This window comes from Cebus imitator, unplaced genomic scaffold (assembly GCF_001604975.1).
Source record: "Cebus imitator isolate Cc_AM_T3 unplaced genomic scaffold, Cebus_imitator-1.0 Scaffold64, whole genome shotgun sequence".
Classification (NCBI taxonomy): domain Eukaryota; kingdom Metazoa; phylum Chordata; class Mammalia; order Primates; family Cebidae; genus Cebus; species Cebus imitator.
The window spans coordinates 48,843-71,589 of NW_016107379.1; the positions used below are offsets into that span (position 1 = coordinate 48,843).

Genomic DNA, 22,747 nt, shown 5'->3' on the forward strand with positions numbered 1-22,747 from the left:
ACAGCTAACCAGGTATATGTTATAGTTTCACAGATACAATAATTAGTCAAATGTTTAAATTCTTTGTTTACCTTCATAGAATGAAGGTCAATTTCTAGCTTTCAAGGGATTCAATAGTTCAATATTTGAATATGAATGAAACTGTACTAGCTCTTCTAGCAAATAATATCACCCTTGAGAAAGCTATCCATGGATGTCTGTTGCCAAATAGTTCTAATAACATATGTGCTTTGGACACTGTTGAAAATTGTAAATCAGTCTCTTCCAAAAATCCCTTGTTGCTCTAAGACAGTAAGTAAATTGTACTCAGTATATGAAGCATTATGCGTACTAACTGCAGTTATAAAACAGAGGGGTCATTCTAATTTCAAAGGATGCATATTGGATTTAATAGCCTTGATACCATTGCAAGTATTTAAAAATATATATTTCATTGTCTCTCATTTTGCAATCTCTTGTACTCAAAGTTCAGGAGGTTTCTTTCTTTTCTTTTTTGTAACAAATTTATCTGAAAACATAAAAATTCCCCAACGCTGAGGAATATCAGAAACACTCGGAAGATATACTGAACATCTTCTTGCTACTATAACAAATAATCATACACTTAGTGTCTAAAGACCATACAAACTTTTTTTATACTTCTGGAAGCCTGGAGTCCGAAATGATTCTTACAGGGTTAAAAATCAAGCATTGGCAAAGCTCGTTCCTCCTGCAGGCTCTAGGGACGGATCTGTTTCTTGCCTCTTCCAACTTCTAGTGGCTGTCAGCATTCCTTGGCTTGTGGATGCACTGCTCCAATTTCTGCCTCTATAGTTACACTGCCTTCTTCTCCTCTATAGTCTAATCTCCCTCTGTCTCCCTTTTATAAGTCTTGGATTGCATTTACAATCCATCTAGATCATCCTGGATAATGTCAAGATTTTTTATTTAATCACAAAGTAAATAAAAAATTTATATTATTTATTTATTTATTTACTTTGCTATAAAAAATTTATATTATTTATTTATTTATTTATTTACTTTGCTATACTATTTATAGCAAAGTAACTTTTGCTATATCAGCTAACATACAAGGTTCCAGGGATTAGGACCTGGATATCTTTAGGGATCTTTATTCACTTTACTGCAGGAGGCTTTTCCAACTGTATGACTTCTGGAGCTGCTCAGTCTACCCAACCCCCTTCCTCTCCAGGAGAATTACCACCATTGGAAACCTGATACCCACTGTTCCGAAAGACTTCTGTTATTTGAGGCAGAAAAAAGAAACCTGAGAATCCTGTCTAAAATATAAGTAACAGTGTCATCATTAACGCATTGATTACATGTCTATGAAATTTTAAACTCTGGACAATGAATGATTTAATAATGTTATAAAATATGACAATATTTCACATTTTGGCATTTTTTAAAACATGAAATGATTGAATGCAGAATATGTGACAGATATTGAGACTTCTGTTTAGGGAGTTTTTTTCCATGTTCTCTGTCTTGATAAGAGCTCCTGAGCATACAATGCTCACGGAGGTGGATAGCTGACGCACCATAAATGTGCCTGAGAACAGACATTTTTAGCTGTTTAGTCATGTTTCAGTTGAAAGATTAGATTTAAATATTTGCCACTAGTTCTTAAAACACATTCAAGCAAAAAGAAATTTGCAAAACACCATGCTGAAATAAATGAATTTCATTTTCTGTTAAAAACACGTTACTAGCAATGATAGTCAAAGTCAAATTGATCCCCAATAATTTAATGCTACTAAGAGTTATTTAAATCATCACATTCTAATTTCAGCATTGCACAAATATAACCTAAAAGGAACAAAACAAAACAAACACCCTGCAGTGGTACTACAATACCCTCTGGAAACTCAAGATTCTTTTCCAAAAGGTTATTGTCACACTTCCACCTTCTTTTCGCCCTTTATTTTTCTCTAGTTCACTTAATTTCAGTTTAAGATTCCAGCTATTTACACTTTGTTAGAAGTGCTTCATTCTGGCCATACCTAAGGTGTACTATCTGTCTCTGCCTTTCTATTTCAATTGTTGATGGAACTCAGTTGAATACAGTCTTAAATAATTTTTGCCAGGACTAGACCTTAGTGCTACTGTGAAGCTAGCAAAGCTTCTTTCAGGTAATTAGACTATCAAATCTCTCCAGTGGCTTATCATCCCTGGGAAGAGACCAGACTTTCTATTACAAGACATAGGAGGCCCTCCCCAATGGGTTTGTCCCAAAACCCAAATCATCATTCACCTAGCACAGTAGGTCTCAGCCTAGCACTTCTAAAAATATGTCAGAATAACTCATGTTTCCACATGCACTTCATCTGCAATGTCCTTCAATGAACTGACAACATTTTATTTAGGACTCAGAACTAAATGTGGGATCATCAACTCAGTCAGGTTTCTCTGAAATGCTCCCTTCAGTCTCTGCAAACCCTTCCTCTATGTTTCTATTGTTCTTTACACACGTCACTACTGGGACTTCCATTACCTTCCATTTACACTTATTTGCAAACATTTCTATGTTTCCATATTAAAATGTGAATTTCCATATCATATTATAAGCATTTTTGTATCTCCAGTTCCTAGCACAGTACTGACACCTACTAGATAATCAATCAATATTAACCAAGGGCTGAATTCAGAATTTCACCTCTCGTTTCTTCCTGCTTTAAAATCTATTTTACAAATGTTTGCCATTATTCAGTTATACCTAGGTATAATTATAAGTTCATACTTATATGAACTTATAAGGGCTAATTGCTTTTTAATCTATATTTCTAAGGGTTAAATAAAGGTGGTTTCCTCTATTAAATAAGTTCAGAAAATTAATAAGCATTCAGGATGTTTCTGAGGATAGGAAGCCTTTCTGACATCCTGATACTCCACCATTAAAGAGGCCCATTTATGCCTTATAGAAAGTAATTCCATGATTTGAGATCTGTAGAGTCCAAGATTTTAGAGTCCCAAGGATCTAGTCCCTGATCTAGTCACCTGATGATTGGATCCTCTTCTTAATATACAAAATGATGGTCAAAACCCATATTTGAGCACATTTCATTTTGCATGTGTCTTTTTAAAAATCATACAATTTGACACTTCTGAGCCTTCTGGTCAATACTAAGTGAAATTGCAAAGTGATTTAAAAAAAAAAAAAAAGGAAGAAAAGAAAATGCACCACCACAAAGTCTCAATTAAAAAACCAAGGAGCACAACTTGCATTAAGTCATCTTTTTTCTTTTTAGTTTGATACTCAAGTATGCTAGCCACCCTAAAATAGCTGTAACTAGATAATCAAGATTACAACAGGAAACTGAGCATAAATTGCTATGGCAGGAAACTAATTAGTTCAGCAAAGAGACAGGATGCTTCTTGTCTCTACTGTTATCTGAGTTAATTCTATGCCTCCTCCATGGGCCAACTGCTCTGAGATAAAGGATTGTAAAGTTGCCTCATGAAAGCAAACTGAACTACAACTAATAATAAATGCAGGGATAAAACAAAACACATCTGAAATTTGCAAAGTAGATGAAATCAGTTAGCAAACATGAGGGCGGGGGGGGGAAGGTAGTCTTGCAGTATTATATAAAACATTACCACGAGCTACAGAAGATTAAGTTCTATATTATGTGCTTATAATAAAATGAATATTCTCAAAATTAGTAGTAGGCATGCTTTGAAAGAGAGCTCCCTTAAGATATCTTTTTCTATGAAACCTGAACAATCTAAATTGGATTGCTCGAAATGTGTAGAATGATGCCCTCTACCAAACTGTTCATAATTACCTGGTACTGTGAATATGTTATCATAATGGCAAAAGGGATTTTGCAGAAGTGATTAAGGTTCAGGACCCTGAGATGGAAGATTATCCTGGATTATCTAGGTGCATCTAACTTAATCACATAGTTCCTTAAAACTGGAGGACTGTTCCCAGCTAGGTTCAGAGTTAGTGGGAGATGTGCAGAAAAATGGTCAAAAAGATGCAACATATCAGGTTTGCAGATGGGGAAAGGGGTCCATGAGGCAAAGAAAATGAGTGGCCTATAGAAGCCGGAAAAGACAAATGAATGGCTTCTTCCCTAGAGCATTAAGAAAGAAACACATTCCTACCAATACCTTTCAGTCCAGGTAAACCCAGCGAATCTCACATCAAAGCTGTGATTAGATAGCTGGTAGATTTATGTTGCTTTTAGTCATCACATATGTGGCAATTTGTTACAGCAGCAATAGATGACTGATACCCACCCATATTCTTTCACAGGCTTTATAGAAACACAAAAAGTGACACAAACTGAAACTCCCCATCCTTACTCCAAAAGTAGCTGTTTAACAAATACCCTGACAATTGTGTATGACTAATTTCTGAACAAAAATTTTTAGAAGCAAACAGAGAAGGTCCTGAAATGGTAGACCCTTCAAAGAGAAAATCAATAATTTAATGAGCACTTAAAAAAAAGAAACTGACCAGCTAATTTTTTGTATCTTTAGTAGAGACAGAGTTTCGCCATGTTTGCCAGGCTGGTCTCGAACTCCCGACCTCGTGATCCACCCACCTCAGCCTCACGAAGTGCTGGGATTCAGGCATGAGCCACCACACCCAACTTCTAATTTTTTTTAAGTAGTGTTGCAAATCCTTCTTACTCACCACTTTACAGCAAAGGGGCCAAAACCACCACATCAAACCGATGCCCAGGAGTAGCAGTAACACCAAAATAACAATGATGGCTGCGATGCCATTAGACTAAAGCAGGCAAAAGAAAAAAAAAGCAGTCAGCATAGGCTTATGGTCAAATTCCAAATGTATATATATTTTAAGGAAATACTAGGGAAATAATGCAGACAGCATAAAGCTAAACTAGATTTTAACTATATTATTTTAATTTCTTGAAATTCTGAAAATTTATCTTCCATTTAATATATATTATGTTTTAGGTTATGTTGTTGTGACAGGCAATAATAAACACAAACTGTCCCAAAATGCTGCAGACTCTTTACCCACATATCTGAAAGGAATGTAGGAAAAATTACTAATCAGGATTAGGCTGGTCCCTATCTTTCACGTAAGGATTATTTTGGTTCAAAGCATAATTACCCATAGGCAGAATTGAGGCAAAATCCTCCAGACTTTTTGATAGTGAAACATTGTTTATTTTATGTAGTTACATAATAAGATGAATATTTTTAAAAATTATGAGGTAGATGACAAACCAATAATGGTTCTTGTTGGCAAATTGTATATACACATCAACGCAAGAATACAGTCTCATGTGTTAATGAATCAGATGTTTTCTCATTGCAGCTGAAGTATGACCTACAAAGAACCACACTGGTGTTCTTTCCCTTCCTAAGTACTGAGCTCTTCCAGCCTCAAGACACCTACTCTGGGCTCTGTTCCTAAACCCTTTCACATAAAAACCACCTATTCATTTTACAGGGCTCATATTAAGTCACTTTCATGGAAGTCTTCCTTGGACCCTTTGACTATAAATTGCCCCTTTGATTAAACAATTAATAGTTCTCTATAATTTAATCTTTAGTAGTTATCACAGTGCAATTAATTATGAGTTTTGTGATTGTTTAATTTCTATTTTCTGCCATGATGTATTGTGAGCTCTAGGAAGTCAGGGGCTACATCTAGCCTCCTTAGCACTCCATGTCTGGCATTGAAAAACTACTTACTGAGAGAATGAACTCTAAATAAATAAGGCAGCAAAAGACATGGATACAAAGAAGAATGTTTACTGAACTTTTACTGTAGAGATAGTTGCCAAGGGAACAAGAGGTCTCTCCAAAATGCCTAATCTCTAGAATCCTCAGTAATAATGTTTTCTTTTGTGTGTGTGTGTTTTTTTTAAGAGAGAGAATTCAGGAAAGAAAAGAAAAAGAAGAGAGAAAGAGAAATAAGATTAATACTTTATAGAAATTTCCAGGCAAATACCTAAGTAGTCTGTTCTTATAAAAAAACATCAAAAGTGCCTTTTTCTTTACAAAATTCTAAATATTCATGAACAAATCATGCTACCCTCCACAGGCTTAAATACATTAAGCTCTAAAATCTAGGCGAACAAGAATATAACAGGAAAAGGATGTCATAGAAATGCATGGAAAACTGTGGTACCCTATGGGAAAAATATTGTCAAATGTATAAATCTTGATCTCACCTTCAAAAATATGGTCTTCTGAAAGACAGCCCTTATCTGTGACTGTCCATCTACAGAAGGAAGACAACATTTCTCACCAGACCTTTCCCACATGAGGATCCAGCCACAGCACTCGTAGAAACAGCACTCGTATAAACGGCACACCATTTGGCTGTGCTATACAACTTTCAAAAGGGTTCTATGAACATTTGGTTTCCCCTTTTCTTAGAATTCACACCCGTGTTCAGAAATAAGGACATGTAACTAGAGGCCATGAAACTGCTAAAAATTTAGTGGTTAGTTTGTTCCTTCTATGTATGTGCCAAGAAAAGGAAAATCAGAAAATTGCACTGACAGAACATAACATAGATGGGCTAGTCCTGATAGATACTTAAAAGTATTGATTTTTCCCTTAAAAAATGCCTCTATTAGTAGCAATGATAAAATACCATGCACCTCCAGATACAAATATACATTTATTATAACAATATTATCATCTCAACTGATTCCAAAGACTTGTCTCAAAAAAATAAAAATAAATTATACACTTTCTAAAGACCTACAGATCTAACCTTCATAACATTTAATTCAAGAATGATGGGAATAGGATCAGAGGAAACAAAAAATGCTACCTGGCCTTGCCATCTCTTTATCTATCTATCGATCTATCTATCTATGTATGAATGACACAGGCCCTGAACGCACCAATCACAGACATCAGTTCAGTTAACTGGATACAAATTCAGGCTTTCCCATTGTGTTTGTTTTGATAGCCAGAGCCACTATCAGATAAGCAAGAAAGATGTTAGTCATGAAGGAAAAACAGTTTCATTTTGCACAAAACTTTATAAACATCTGGTGAAAGGTGGAACACACAGAATTCAGGTCTGTAATCAGATACCGTGTTGCAAACTATGGACTTAAGAGTCAGATAAAGAAGAGTATGAAACTAGATTTGATTACACATAGATCTATCTTATGAGCAGAAACTATAAGTTTCTCAGTTTTACATAGGCATGCCTCTCTTTACACAGACCTCAGGTCAAAAGTTCTAATAAATATTTAATTCTCAAATGTCATTGTTCTTGAACTAGGTAAAATAAATAAATACATATGACCGGTTGCTAAAACTGGTTGTTATTCATCCAAAAAATATTTGATGAGCACTCAATGCCTACTAGTCACTAAAAACAGGTACCAACATTATAATGTTGGATAAGTCTTCAGGAAGCTCACGGGTTAGAGAGACAAGTCTTAAACAAATAATTTCAAGGGTGAAGAGTGTGGAGGGAACATACAATAAGAACAGTAAAAGTGGGAAATAACCTACTCTGGGGTTCTAAGAGGACCTCCTGGAATAAGTACAAAAAGGCTGAGGTGGTGAGTGGAAGAGGGGTAGGCATAAATAGTGGCTTCCTGCGAGAATAAGAGAAAGACCATTGTGGGTGGAGCACAGCCTTTGAGGGGACTGAGTGACATTTTTAAGAGACTGAAGAAAGAAAATCAAACACAAATTCCTGAAAAGCTGTAATTTATTGGACTAATGGCCATTTGTTAGATGACGTTTCAATATGCCCTTTTTGGTATCAATTCTTCCCAATAATAGTTGTGAACAAGTAGCATTTCCGGATGTCTATGAAGACATGGGTGTGAAAGCTGAGGAGTCCAGCTGAGACCCAACACTCAGGTGTCAGTCAAGGCTATGAAGCCAAAATTCTTCTAAGGGTTAACTGGGGACATAGCAGAACTTAGAGCTTGATGTCAGGGTAGAAGGAACATATTTTCTAGTCAGTCTAGACACAAAACGTTCTTGAACTTCATCTGCATCTAATTTCTTTTTCTTCACTAAAAGCAAGTTATACAACAAAAAACTTTATTCTGCCAAATACAACTAAACTTCTAGCTAAGAGAATCATAGAAGTGTAAAAACAAATCAGGGTTACTACTGCCCTTGCAACATAACTATGGGAAAGAGGAATCCCTCATGAAAGTTTCAAATGAGCATGAATTGTTATTGTTGCCGTCTATCTAGAAAATAGTGACTTCACAGCAGCCAGATTAGATGAAACAGACATAGAAAAGGGAAAATCGGTCTCCACAATTTTGTTCCATGAATTTGAGTTAGAGAAAGAAAATATAGTCATGGAACAGATGATTATTTAATTTACTGGATTCGTTTGGAATATTTGATGTCAGGAATTAGGAAACTATGTCACAAGGGTCAAATCCGGCCAATCTATTTCATAAGACCCCACACTTTTTTTACAGTATTATATAAACCTGAAAAAATCAAAAGAAGGATATTCCAATGTCAGTATACATAGTTTTGTTGAACACCGCCATTTGTTTACATAATGCATATAGCTGCTTTTGCACTACAATGATAGAGTTGAGTAGTTGTGACAGAGACCATATGGCCCCCAAAGCCTGAAGTATGTGTTTACTACTGTATCTGTCCTTCTACAGGAAAAATTCACAAACCCTTGTCCTATATAAATCAATGTAGAATCTGGTTTAAAATGGCAGACTGTGGAAATGTTCAGTCAGGGCGTGGGAGGAGACAGACGTGGGTTCAATTCTCAATTCTAGCATTTATTAGAGTGCAAAACTGGGCAAGTAACAACCTTTCAGAGGCTCCAGGCTCCAAGTATCCCTCTCTCAGGAGCAGTAAGGACTGAAGTCGCCTGTTAACGCTCATCAAGCCATGCACTTCTTTGAGGGCTGGGTCCACATAATACAAGAAGTACCTTCTAATGTGTTTGGATAATTGTGCACTGAATATTAGAGGTAGCTTCCTGTTCCTCAGTTTTCTTATCTGCAAAATTAATATAATCTTAACAGCTTCCTCTTGGATTTTGAGTGTTAAATGAAGCCATAAAGGACTTAGCACATATACAGCAGTGCTGAGCACAGCATCTGGCACTTAGTACATGCTCAGCAAACAGGTTCTTGGTATTGTTATCACAAAAGAGTCAGAAGAAGATCAATGATTTCAGGAGAAAAAAGGGACATCGTTCCATTATATATATATATATATATATATATATATATTTTAGACGGAGTTTCGCTCCCGTTACTCAGGCTGGAGCGCAATGGCGCGATCTCGGCTCACTGCAACCTCCGCCTCCTGGGGTTCAGGCAATTCTCCTGCCTCAGCCTCCTGAGTAGCTGGGATTACAGGCATGCACCACCATGCCCAGCTAATTTTTTGTATTTTTAGTAGAGACGGGGTTTCACTGTGTTGACCAGGATGGTCTCGATCTCTTGACCTCGTGATCCACCTGCCTTGGCCTCCCAAAGTGCTGGGATTACAGGCATGGGCCACCACGCCTGGCTCCATTATATTTTTAAAAGCAGAGATCCATTTTAAAGATCTTTTGAAGAGAAAAGAAGATAAAGGATTGCCTAAATACACATCCTCCTCAGACTCTAATCTTAAGTCTCTTAAATCTAAAACTTAGTTTCCCCATTTTAAACTAGATATATGGTTCCTTTCAATCATTCATTTGGGAAATAATTTTGGAGCACCTGCTCTGTGTAAGTACCAGTCGTGGGAGAAGGGCAATGAGTAAGCACAAGCCCTGCCACTGACGTATCAAGCTGGTAAGAAAGGCACAGAAGCCTGTTTTCATACAGTTGAAAAACACTGAATCAAATCATGTCAACTTCCAAGGACTTCCTGTTTCACTCAGAAGAAAAGCTCAGGTCCTTATAATGACTACACACTGTTACAAGATCTGCCCTGCTCCTGCCATTCTTTCCTCTTTATCCCAAGACTTCCACTCTCCCTGACTACCTCCACTCCAGCACACTGTCTGGCTTGCTCTTCTTTAAACTTGCCAGAGACAGTCACCTGAGGCTTTGCTCTAGCGTGGAGCACACTTTCTTTAGATAGTCTGCAGGGCTCCCTCCCTTACCTTCAAGTCTTTACTCAAAGCCTTCCTTCTTAGTGAGAATCACCTTGACCCCTTCTTAGCTGTTACAGCTTGCTCCTTTCCCCTCATCACTGACACACCAATGATGCTTTTTCTGAAATCTTTCCACTCTTAAGCCACCTTGAGTCATATTACCCTCTGAGAAGGAGTAAGACCTTGAAAGTCTTCTTTAAAGCACACAACCTATACATCCCAGATGAATCATTTAGCCTCAGGATCCCTGTACGTGAAAATCATGCATTGTTACAGGATAGGAACAAAGACCTGTTTTCCTGCTTGCATGGAAGAAAAGAGGAAAAAGATAGCTTGGAGGTGTCGAATAGGAAGAAGGATGAGGAAAGAATGCCACTTCAGTGAGCTAAACACGGAGAAACTACAAACCACAAATATTTGTAATTTCAACCACATCCTCTGGGACCAGAAAACCAGCAAACTGCAACATCCACAAAACCTACAAATTGCAACATGTGCTAGAAATAGGAGGGAAAAAATCCTCCCCAAAAAGCACAAACACAAAAACAAAAACCCTAGCTATTTTCAAAATGGAAGTAGGTATTGGCAACGACTTACTCAAGGAGCTAAAAAGTGACCCAAGGTCCTTTTCTCTGCAACATTGTCTTAAAATGAGAAGTACAACTACCTCTATACAGGTAACACTGAATTGCTTTGTTTTGTTTTGTTTTGTTTTCTGTTGGAAAGGTGTCTCCTGAATTAATAGATCAAAATATAAAACCATGAAACTGTGAGATGTGAGAAGACGTTTAGGTTTAGTCTTTGGTCTTTTGGAGGGCAGGAATTCTTTTTTTGCTTTGATTTATATAGTTTTTACAAAATATGCTAAGAAATAATAGCCACGTGTTCAGTCCTGTTTAGTGCTTCCTGTTTCCATGATTAATAATATAATATTGAAACTTTCTATAAATCCACAAAATTAAATAAAAGAAAGAAAATGTCTACTGAATGGAGTTTATCTGCATTTAGGAAATGCAAATCAATAATCCCAACTAAAATATACATTCAATGTGGTTACAAACTAAGCTAGTATCAAGCTATCAAAATCAACTTTCTTATTCAGAAAGCAGCAACATTTTAAATGAACAAAATAATGAAGTCCCATATTAAGATACAATAATTTGATTTCAAACCATGACACATGCCTTACATACTAAAATCTAACCTTCCTAAAAGAAAACAAAATTTCTATATTTAATGTTTTAAGAAAAAAAGTACTTCATTTGTAAATTATTCTCTTACCTTATTTTGATTTCGAATTCTATAAATATCAAAATCAAATGCATACTACCTTAAAGCTCTTGTAAAAGGGAGCTCAACATAAAAAAAGCAATGCCACCCCAAATCAATTCTATACAAAATTTTTCCTTGTAATGGTCTCCAGTGTTATTGTTTGCAACTCCTTTATTGTAGTATGCAACATCACCAAGGATCCATAGATTATTTCTGGATAGGATTACTTTTAAAAGGTAACCTTCATGCAAACTTTTACTTACACATTCTGTGGCTGTGACAAGTAATGAGCTTGAGATGACAGATTTTCCTCCATTAAAGCTCACTGAAACATCAAGAGTTCTGAAAAAGAAATGAAGAAACAATAATTACATATAAATTTAAAACCAGAGGAGTAGTAGATTTTGATTTCCTTATGTAATTAATTCAAAACCAGACAGAAAACATACTTAAATAGTAAGGGTCTCAAACTCCTGACCTGAAGTGATCCACCCACCTCAGCCTCCCAAAGCTGGGATTACAGGCGTGAGCTACGGTGCCCGGCCTGGTCAACATGGTGAAACCCCGTCTCTAGTAAAAATACAAAAATTGGCCAGGCGTGGTGGCCGGTGCCTGTAATCTCAGCTACTCTGGAGGCCCACGCAGAAGAGTTGCTGGAACTCAGGAGGCAGAGGTGGCTGTAAGCCGAGATCACGCCATTACACTCCAGCCGGGGCCACAACAGCGAGACTCAGGCTCAAAAAAAAAAAAAAGAGTAAGAGTCACAGCTTTCGGTAAATTACGCCAGCTTTCTTCTTCCTTATTTCTAGTCCTTACTTACTAGTCAGAGGCAAACTTGTTAAATGATCTATGATCCTTTACAAAGTAGTAACTGAAATAGTGACATTAAGAAATTTCTCAATTCAGAAAAATGCCGAGGTTCGCAAAAACCTACAAAGGGCCGAGCGCTGTGGCTCACGCCTGTAATCCCAGCTCTTTGGGAGGCCAAGGTGGGCAGATCATGAGGTCAAAAGAATGAGATCATCCTGGCCAACATGGTGAAACGCTGTCTCTACCAAAAAATACAAAGATGAGCTGGGCATGGTGGCACGCTCCGGTAGTCCCAGCTACTGGGGAGGCTGAGGCAGGAGAATTGCTTGAACCCGGGAGGCAGAGGCTGCAGTGAGCCGAGATCGCGCCACTGCACTTCAGCCTGGCGCCTGGCGACAAAGCAAGACTCTGTCTCAAAAAAAAGAAAGAAAGAAAAGGAAAAAAGAAAAGCTTTAGATCCCATAGATCCATTTGGCCTATTTTCCTGCCTCTAGATATTACTATTAAGAATATAAAACCGGAAGCAATAAACCAGTCAAAAATAAAATATAAAGAAAGTGAATATGAAAGACAGCAACAAAGTGAAGAAAAAAGAAAGATTTATTTGCAGGTATTTGTTGTAGATGGTCCCAAGATATTAAAATATCCCAACAAACATACAAAGAAGAGACAATAACTTTTGTCCCCAGCTAAGAAATATTAGATTAAAATATAGTTCTTATTTTGAAAATATGATTTCAAATTATAAAACAAGTAATAATTATTAAAATTTCATTGTTAGATTGATTATTTGGGATTAGCCTAGAGTTAGAAACTTTTCATAAAAAACAAAATCTAAAATTAGATATCAAAGGGAAAAAAATGGCAAGGGGGTTTTTAAGGAAAGAGCTCTTTTCCAAAGCTGTTTACAAAGTGTATTATCATATAATTGATTTGGAAACCAATCAAAGCCATCCATCCATAGGCCAGGCATGGTGTGGTTCATGCCTATAATCCCAGACTTTGGAAGGCTGAGGTGGGAGGATTGCATGAATCCAGGAGTTTCAGACCAGCTTCAGTAACACCATGAGATGACCATCCCTACAAAAAAATCAAAATCAAAATAATTAGCCTGGCACGGTGACATGTGCCTATAGGCCCAGCTACTCAGGAAGCTGTGGCAGGAGGATGGCTTGAGTCTGGGAGGCCCAGGCTGCAGTTATCCCTGACTGAGCCACTGCACTCCAGCATCAGCAACACAGTGAGACTCTGTCTCAAAANAAAAAAAAAAAAAAAAAAAGCAAAAACAAAAAGCAAAACAAAACTATCAGAAACAATCTCAAGCTGTTGACAGAAAGGGGAGATGAGAAATATTGGCATTTTACCTGCATTATCTATTTTAACCCTTCACAATAGCCCTTGAAGTAAATAGTAGTTCCACAGTTGTAAAGATGGGGGCCAGGAGGTCCAGAAATGTTAATTACCCTGCCCAAAGTAATAAAGCTAGAACTCTAACTTTGAACTCTTTTCTTCATACCACAGAGGCTTGATAAAAGGCTTAAATCAAAGTCCTTAATGTGCTTCTTTTCTCAAAGTGTTATTTGGTTTGGATTCATACAATAAAGTTACTGGGAAAGATACTACTGGCAAAGTTCAAGCTAAATTCAATCAAAATACAGAAATACCCTTATTAAAATATTTCTTTGTAAGTATTTACTTAAAACCATGTTGTTTAAAAAGATGGTTTAGCTAAATCCATAAAAGAATGAGAATTTTGGATGTTTACATAAAATTGACTATACTTCTGAACTATTCCAACACAGAAGGCTAAATGGCCTATTAAGAAATAAAACTTAGACCTAATTGCTCATTCTGAATAAATGAGTGACTTGTTTTGTTTTTTTAATGACTAAGCATAATCAAATAAAAAAAATCATCTTCCCTAGTTCCTAATTCCTCTACTTTAAAGCATGTAACCAGAATCATCTGACATGTTGGCATGGTTTTATGTTTTGGAAAGATTATTTTGATTCACAGTAATAGGTGATTCTTGCAGGCAGTCTTACTGATTCAAATTTAAGAGATCAGTAGACATTGTCTGAAGTTGTTTATAATCTGGCAGTTAAAATTCACCAGAAACAAACAAGTTCTTTAATTAATGAAGAAAACATTCAAACTTTTAATGTTTAACAAAATGAAATGAGAACAGAAGATATATTTTAAAACAAAGTTTACTCTTTCCTAAAGTAGAAATGCAGGCTGATGTGATCTTGTAGCTGACCAAAATAACTGCATTCTCTGAAACTCTCAGTCTAGTATAATGTGGCTGGTGTCAAAAAAAAAAAAAAAAAAAACTGAGTTAAGTCTTCACAGATATAGAAATCCAATTGATGCTATATGATATATGGAATCAAAACAAAAAAATCTTTCTCTTTTTGAGAGAAGTAGTAGCAGAGTGATAAAAATATATCCATAAACACCATTCATAATTACAGGCATTGGTTTTCTTACTAAGAGCCAGACACATTAATTCATCTCATTTAATTCTCACAGCAACCTACTGAGGTCAGCACTAGCATCATCTCCATTTTCAACATGAAGAAACAAGCTTAAAAAGGTAACTTGCCCAAATACTGGACTTCACTGACTCTGCAGTCAAAATGCTTTCACTTCTACAACATACTACTTTAATCCTCCACATGTATTTTAGGGTCTTATATTTAAATTTCTCTCATTAGCGTGAGTTTCATTTCAATCTTCCAGTCTTTTACAACATGTACATACTTCTCATGGTTAACTAGAATGGCATTTACTATATGCTAAAACAATATATTTATTTGTAAATATATATATTTACGAACATATATGTGTGTATTTATAGAAAGATGTATTTTTTCTGTGGAAACTTTTCAGAAGCATTGCAAATATGAGAAACACCGTTACATCTGCTTTTAAACTTTGCTACTTCTTTAGAAAATCATTTTTTAAATTATTGGTACGGTGTTGGCACCATCATTAATCTGGTGCCTTTGCCCAAAGTTATACTATTCCTTTTCTATTCCCAAAGGAGAAAGCCAACCAAACCAAATTCTTTGAGCTTTCTTTGCCCCAAGACTCCATTATACATATTTAATGTCTTTTGTCATACTTTATGTCATTTCTGTTAGCATCTATAGATTGTTATTCTTTTTCCTATATAATTTCTACTTCTGGTGAGTATGTTTCTGACAGTGTAAGTTATACTCCGAGAGTATAAATTTTAATACCTTTTGCTTTCTTATGGGCAAAAATGTATTAAAACAATGTCTTTACTTAATTGCAAATATATATGGGAGGCAAGAGGAGAGTTTATTATTTATTTATCCCAAGGATCAAATAAAATTGAAAAAGGAGATTTTGGCAAATCTGGAGTCCTGAGTTTGAACCCTCACCACTCTATTTTTAATCTTCTATTTCTCAATCTGTAAAATGGGGAGAATTGTACCTATTTCAAAGTTGTTTTGAGGAGAAGAGCTTGGTAAAATAATATACATAAAATGTACAACACAAGCCTAGGACACGACAAGTACTCCACAAATTACTGTTAACATCTGGTTATTTGTCTAATGGATTATTTAAAATATCAAGGTTTTTTTAATAAACCTTTTAGATCCAAGCTAAAAAGCAATATATATATAACAGCAATAAAATCATTATGTAATTTTTTTGTTTAATTTAATGAATTTCTATTCTACTTACTGCCATATAAAAATATTATAAGCTAAATTGTTCAAAAAATGTCTGCTATATAATGTTATGCAGTTTCATGTAAAAAATGTTCAATGCTATATTCTTCCTGTTATAAAACATGACCTTGATTAAATCCAACATTATAGCTATGCTGAACTATGTGCTAAACCTCAGGCCTAAAATCACACTCCAAATTGGTTTAGGAATATTTGCCAATAAAATCACTCAATCAGTCACTCACTTTATTACTAGTTAATTAAACAAGTATTTATTAATTGATCATAATAGCAATGATAATTGGGCTGTACTTGGTAATAGGGTTTCAGTAACAAATAATACAAATTATGATGTAAGCCCCATAAACAATTACAAAAGAATGTGATAGTAATAAAATAGGTCTAAGCACAGGAGTTCTAGAGGGCCATATGGGAGACACAACATACTTGGCCTTGGTATGGGGGCATGGCAAACTTTTCCTGTAGGAAGTCAACTACAGGATGAGGCTTAAAGACTGGTCGGAAATTAGGAAATGAGATTAGAAAGGAGTCCAGGCAGTTGGAGCTCTCTGACAGGGTGGAAGGCAAGAAAGGGACAGGGACAGACAAGAAACTAAAAGTGATTCAGTACTCCAGTAACAAAAGAGGGTGAGAGTAAGAATGAAATGGCTCCAGACTGAAAAGGGGAGCAGAGGAAAGATCATCAAGTCCCTGGATGCCATCTTCAGACATCTGGAATTCGTACTTAAGAGTTTTAAGCTTGGTAGAAACATAGTTAGAAATGTGTTTTACAAATATCACTCTTGTTACAGTGTAAGGCAGGGGTCTGAAGAATAAATTTTAAAAGTAGAAAGACCAGTTAAGAAAGTCTCAGTGTATTTGAAATAAGTACCAAAGTAGAATTGAACTAAAATAGTGGCAATGAGGTTAGCGTGAAAACAAAAACCGAGACATATTAGGAGTTAGAATAAAAAGGACATGGACATTTATTGGATGTAGGAGGTGAGGAAGAAGAAAAAAAGATGACCTCAAAGTTTCTGTCTTACACAAGTAGGTGGGCAGTCTTGCATAGGAACACAGAAAGTGCAAATTTGAACAGAAGGATTTGAGTTTAATTTGGGACCTCCAAGTTTAAGGTGCCTACAGAAATTCCAAGTGACTTTGTAGCCATTTGGACAGCAGACTTAAAGCTAAGAAAAAGATCTTTCTTGGAAATTTGGAGCTCATCAGGAAGAAAAAGGGAGCCACAGAAAAGGTGAGTTTATAAATCAAGTATCCTCCAGCCATGATAAAAACTGAGGATGTGCCAGGCACTGTGGCTCATGCCTGTAATTCCAGCACTTTGGGAGGCCAAGGTGGGTGGATGGCTTGAACCCAGGAGTTTGAGACCAACCTGGGAAATATGATGAAACTGTCTCCACAAAAAGTACAGAAAATTAGCAGGGCATGGTAGTACATGCCCGTGGTCTCAGATACTTGGACGCTGAGGTAGGAGGATCACCTGTGCCAGGAAGGTCAAAAGTGCAGTGAGTCATATCATGCCACTGCACTCTAGCCTGGGTGACAGTGAGACCTCTTCTTAAAGACCAAAAAACAAACAAACAAAAACCCGAAAGTGAAGGGACTGTAAAAAGAAAAGCAGTCTAAAGTGATATCTGAGGAGAAAGAGGAGAAACAGGGTAAGAATATGAAGTCACAAAAGACAAGGGAAAACCTGGGACAAACGTGGCTCACAATGCAGATAATACAGGGTGGTAAAGGAAGATAATGCTGAGAAATGGCAACACGTTCAACTTAATTTTCTACAAATTGGTTCTACATTGTTTAATATTTCTTACAAATATCTTAATCTATGCTTGGCTCCATCCTTAGAATATGTTTTTTTCAAAATATAAACATAGAAGAAAGCTTAACAACTCAATGTAACAAAAAGATTGTTTGAAGTACACTTTCATGTCAACTAACAATTAATAGTAATAAAATTAAATTCAAATATACTAAAGTCGTTCCACTGAAAAATTATTAAGTAGTACTATGATACATAATTAAGTAAATAAAACTCAATAAGCACTAATAGTCACATACTTGTATTTAATGTCTAAAGATGCATGACTGTTCTAAAACAGGAGAATGGCTCAGTGCCATATGTCAAAGCTACTCTGATCTGAGAAATGTTATACTCTATGAATTATGATTGACATTTCAATCCACAGTAACCAATTTGCAAAGTATTCATTTTCTTCTGACTGTATGCAGATCCAATAAAAGATTGTCATTTTATGATCCATTAAAAAGGATGAAAAAAATTAAATGAAATTGTGAAAGACATTTGCTGGAAGTAATAAATAATTTACCTCCAATTTGTACATACTGAAAATTAAACTGGCAACTACTCAAAAAGTTATTAAAATTATGGTGACTTAAGATATTTTGAAATCAAGTGCTACTATTTAATGCTCTGTAGTGCTTTTTAAAAGATAGCTTTATGTATGATAAAGATTTGAAGTTGGAAGATAAGATTCCATATTCATGAATAGTTTAAAGGTACCACTTCTAATGATGAGTTTATATGTAAATTAATGTTTTGACTAAGGCTACTTTCTTAAAAGAGGCTAAAAGATTTTTTAATTAAGTGACTTATTTTAGTATATCTCAATATGTGTATATAGCTAAAACAAAAATTGCAGTTAGCAAGATTTCTAGATTTCAGAAGAAAAAAACTATATTCAGAGATTTACTGGACATCACAGGAAAAGCTGTATTATAAGCATTCTGAGGATTGCACTAAAAACTACCACTTTCTATTTGCTGTGTATATTTTAATAACATTCTAAAAAGACACTTAAAAAACAATCAATCTAGTGCCTAAATCTATCAAATTTAGTGCTATCATCCAAAAATTTCAAGTGTCTTAGTGATAAGGTTTGGTTCTGTGTACCCACCCAAACCTCATCTTGAATTGTAATTTCCACGTGTCAAGGGAGGAACCTGATAGGAGGTGACTGGATTACGGGGGTGGTTCCCCCATGCTGTTCTCATGATGGTGAATGAGTCTCAAGATCTGATGGTTTTAAAAGAAGCAATTTTCAGTAAAGTCTCAGGATACAAAATCAATGTGCAAAAATCACATGCATTCCTATACACCAATAACAGACTTAAAGAGAGCCAAATCAAGAATGAACTGCCATTCACAATTGCCACAAAGAGAATAAAATACCTAGGAATACAACCAACAAGGAACGTAAAGGACCTCTTCAAGGAGAACTACAAGCCACTGCTCAACGAAATAAGAGAGGACACAAACAGATGGAGAAACATTCCATGTTCATAATTAGGAAGAATCAATATCATGAAAATGGCCATACTGCCCAAAGTAATTTACAGATTCAACACTATCCCCGTCAAGCTACCAGTGACCTTCACAGAACTGGAAAAAATCACCTTAAACTTCATATGGAACCAAAAGAGAGCCCACATAGCCAAGTCAATTCTAAGCAAAAAGAACAAAGCGGGAGGAATCACACTACCGGATTTCAAACTATACTACAAGGCTACAGTAATCAAAACAGCACGGTACTGGTACCAAAACAGAGATATAGACCAATGGAACAGAACAGAGACCTCGGAGGCAAAACAACATATCTACAATCATCTGATCTTTGACAAACCGGACAAAAACAAGCAATGGGGAAAGGATTCCCTGTTTAATAAATGGTGTTGGGCAAACTGGCTAGCCATGTGCAGAAAGCAGAAACTGGACCCCTTCCTGACACCTTACACTAAAATTAACTCCAGATAGATTAAAGTCCTAAACATAAAGCCTAACACCATAAAAACCCTAGAAGAAAGTCTAAGCAAAATCATTCAGGACATAGGCATAGGCAAGGACTTCATGACCAAAACACCAAAAGCACTTGTAACAAAAAATAAAATAGACAAATCGGACCTAATCAAACTCCACAGCTTCTGCACAGCAAAAGAGACAGTCATTAGAGTGAATCAGCAACCAACAGAATGGGAAAAAATTTTTGCAGTCTACCCATCTGACAAAGGGCTGATATCCAGAATTTACAAAGAACTAAAACAGATTTACAAGAAAAAAACAAATAAGCCCATTCAAAAGTGGACAAAGGATATGAACAGACACTTTACTAAAGAAGACATACATGAGGCCAACAAACATATGAAAAAATGCTCATCATCACTGGTCATTAGAGAAATGCAAATCAAAACTACATTGAGATACCATCTCACGCCAGTTAAAATGACGATCATTAAAATATCTGGAGACAACAAATGCTGGAGAGGATGTGGAGAAATAGGAACACTTTTACACTGTTGGTGGGAGTGTAAATTAGTTCAACCATTGTGGAAGACAGTGTGGCGCTTCCCCAAGGACCTAGAAATAGAAATTCCATTTGACCCAGCAATCCCATTACTGGGTATATATCCAAAGGATTATAAATCGTTCTGCTATAAGGACACATGCACACAAATGTTCACTGCAGCACTGTTTACAATAGCAAAGACCTGGAACCAACCCAAATGCCCATAGATGGTAGACTGGACAGGGAAAATGTGGCATATATACACCATGGAATATTATGCAGCCATCAAAACCGATGAGTTCGTGTCCTTTGTAGGGACATGGATGAACCTGGAAACCATCATTCTCAGCAAACTGACACAAGGGCAGAAAATCAAACACCACATGTTCTCACTCACAGGCGGGTATTGAACAATAACACCACATGGACACAGGGAGGGTAGCACTATACACTGGGGTCTGTTGGGGGGAAATAGGGGAGGGACAGCGGGGGGTGTGAAGTTGGGGAGAGATAGCATGGGGAGAAATGCCAGATATAGGTGAAGGGGAGGAAGGCAGCAAATCACACTGCCACGTGTGTACCTATGCAACAATCTTGCATGTTCTTCACATGTACCCCAAAACCTAAAGTGCAATAAAAAAAAAGTAACAATTTTTTCTGTGCTTGCAATTCTCTCTCCTGACACCACATGAAGAAGTTCCTTGCTTCTCCTTAGCCTTCTACCATGACTGTAAGTTTCCTGAGGTTTCCCCAGTCATATAAAACTGTGAGTCAATTATCCTTTATAAATTACCCCATCTCAGCAGTTCTTTATAGCAGTGTGAGAATGGGCTAATACATTTAGTAATAATAAAAAGCTCTGATCATATAAAATTTAGAAGCAGGTATATAAAAGAATTTAAGTATATATTTCAGGAATATCCTCTACATCATCATATAGATGTCCATCTTTAAATACTTTCCATATAAAAACTAAATTATTCTAAATTTTAGAAAGTTCTTCCTTACATTGATCGGAAATGTCCTTCCCCTTAACTCCCACCCTTTTTCTCCTTTATTTGTAGCAATAAAGAATAAGTCAAATCTGTCATGTGACAGATCTTCCAGTGTCTTGAGAGTTAATGCATCATATCTGAAAAGTATCTTTTTCTAGTATTTTAAATTGTATCCTATTTAACATTTCCATACTTGGTGACATCTTATTAGCCACTCCTCCATGTGTTCATATACTAAAAGACATTGCCAGAACTGTATATAATACTTAGGATGAAGAGGCAATGCAGATCAGTGAACTTATCACATTGATAGATATAATCTGAAAACAGTGCACTATGTGAAGGAAAAGAGAAATGTTCCACCAAGGAAGTGTGGGGTAGAGAAACAGAGAGACAGAGAGAGTCCTTAGCTATAACACATAACTGTTTATATTCAAAATATATTCATCTCATCATGGGTTATATTGTTAATATTCAAAATAAACACATACTGTTTACAGTCAAAATAAAGACATAACTAATGTCTTGATATCCATGATTTTTCAAAAAAAATGAAATCTCATTTCTCACAAGAAACAAAAGGAATAATGTGGCTGTGTCACCTGCTACTAACATAAAAGAATTAGGGATTGTATAGACATGAATACACATACAGATATAATTGTGTTTTTAGAAAGAACAGAAACTGCAGTAATAGCAAAATTTATCTAACCAAGAAAGAGAAATAGAATTAATACAATTTTATTCCAGGAAAAATAGATTAGGCTTAATATTTTTTTAAATGTTGAAGAAAATAAAAAGATTCTATTATGAAGCCAGGCTCTAACCTCAACTCTGCCACACTGTTCATTTCAATGATCCTTCAGTTTTCCTTGAAATTTTCCACATACAGTGATGTCCCACCACTTCTTACTCAAAACACTCTGTCAAGTGTCTTCCCACACTGCCTTTTAAGAGAACTAATACTATCAGTTTCATCTGATTTAGATATTTATTTCATATTTGCCAGAAGATTCTGGCCAATGTTTTTGAAAGCACATTTAACTATACCATATGCCTCCTTAAATCATCTCTATCAAACTGCAGGATAAGGCTCTGGTTCATTCTGTTCTGTTTTTCTTTCTTCACAATGTGTTTATGTATATTTACCCAATTTGTTCTGGTCTTCTTGCCAAATTACAGGTTTGAGATCTCAACTATTGCAGAACAGCTGTGCTATTGTTGATGTCTCACAAAACAAGGGTCAGAGAATAAGCCCATCTTGCAAGTACTTGTAATACTTGCACATTAAACTGTGAGGTTAGTGCCCTGGATTAGGGAACATTCAAGAAATGTCAGACAATTCATCCTATTCAAACTTAAGACAATTTGGCACAAAGGAACTACTTTTAGAAATAAATTCCTAAATAATCTGCAGATTGTTCTTGATAAAACAGTTTGTTTAATCATATACCATTTTAAAAGTAAGCTGTATTCAATGAAAGAAATAGAAAACAACAACCTCACTGCTATGACCATTCTTTCTGTTTAAATACTAAGAGTTTGTACATCTTAGCTGAAATATCTATATCTAATAAAGAAATTTAA

At 35.9% G+C, this 22,747-nt stretch overlaps 1 protein-coding gene across 1 annotated transcript in view; it reads right to left on the minus strand.

Annotated features, from left to right (window-relative positions):
• ANTXR2 (ANTXR cell adhesion molecule 2) overlaps nucleotides 1-22,747 on the minus strand; it is a gene marked incomplete at its 3' end in the record, with an annotated part of 90,590 nt that overhangs the window by 22,807 nt on the left and 45,036 nt on the right. Inside the window, exons 11-12 of the mRNA XM_017530183.2 lie at nucleotides 11,587-11,665; nucleotides 4,649-4,744 (exon numbers count right to left, since the gene is read on the minus strand). Of these exons, the coding sequence (XP_017385672.1) occupies nucleotides 4,649-4,744; nucleotides 11,587-11,665 (175 nt within the window). The remainder of the gene's footprint in view (nucleotides 1-4,648; nucleotides 4,745-11,586; nucleotides 11,666-22,747) is intronic.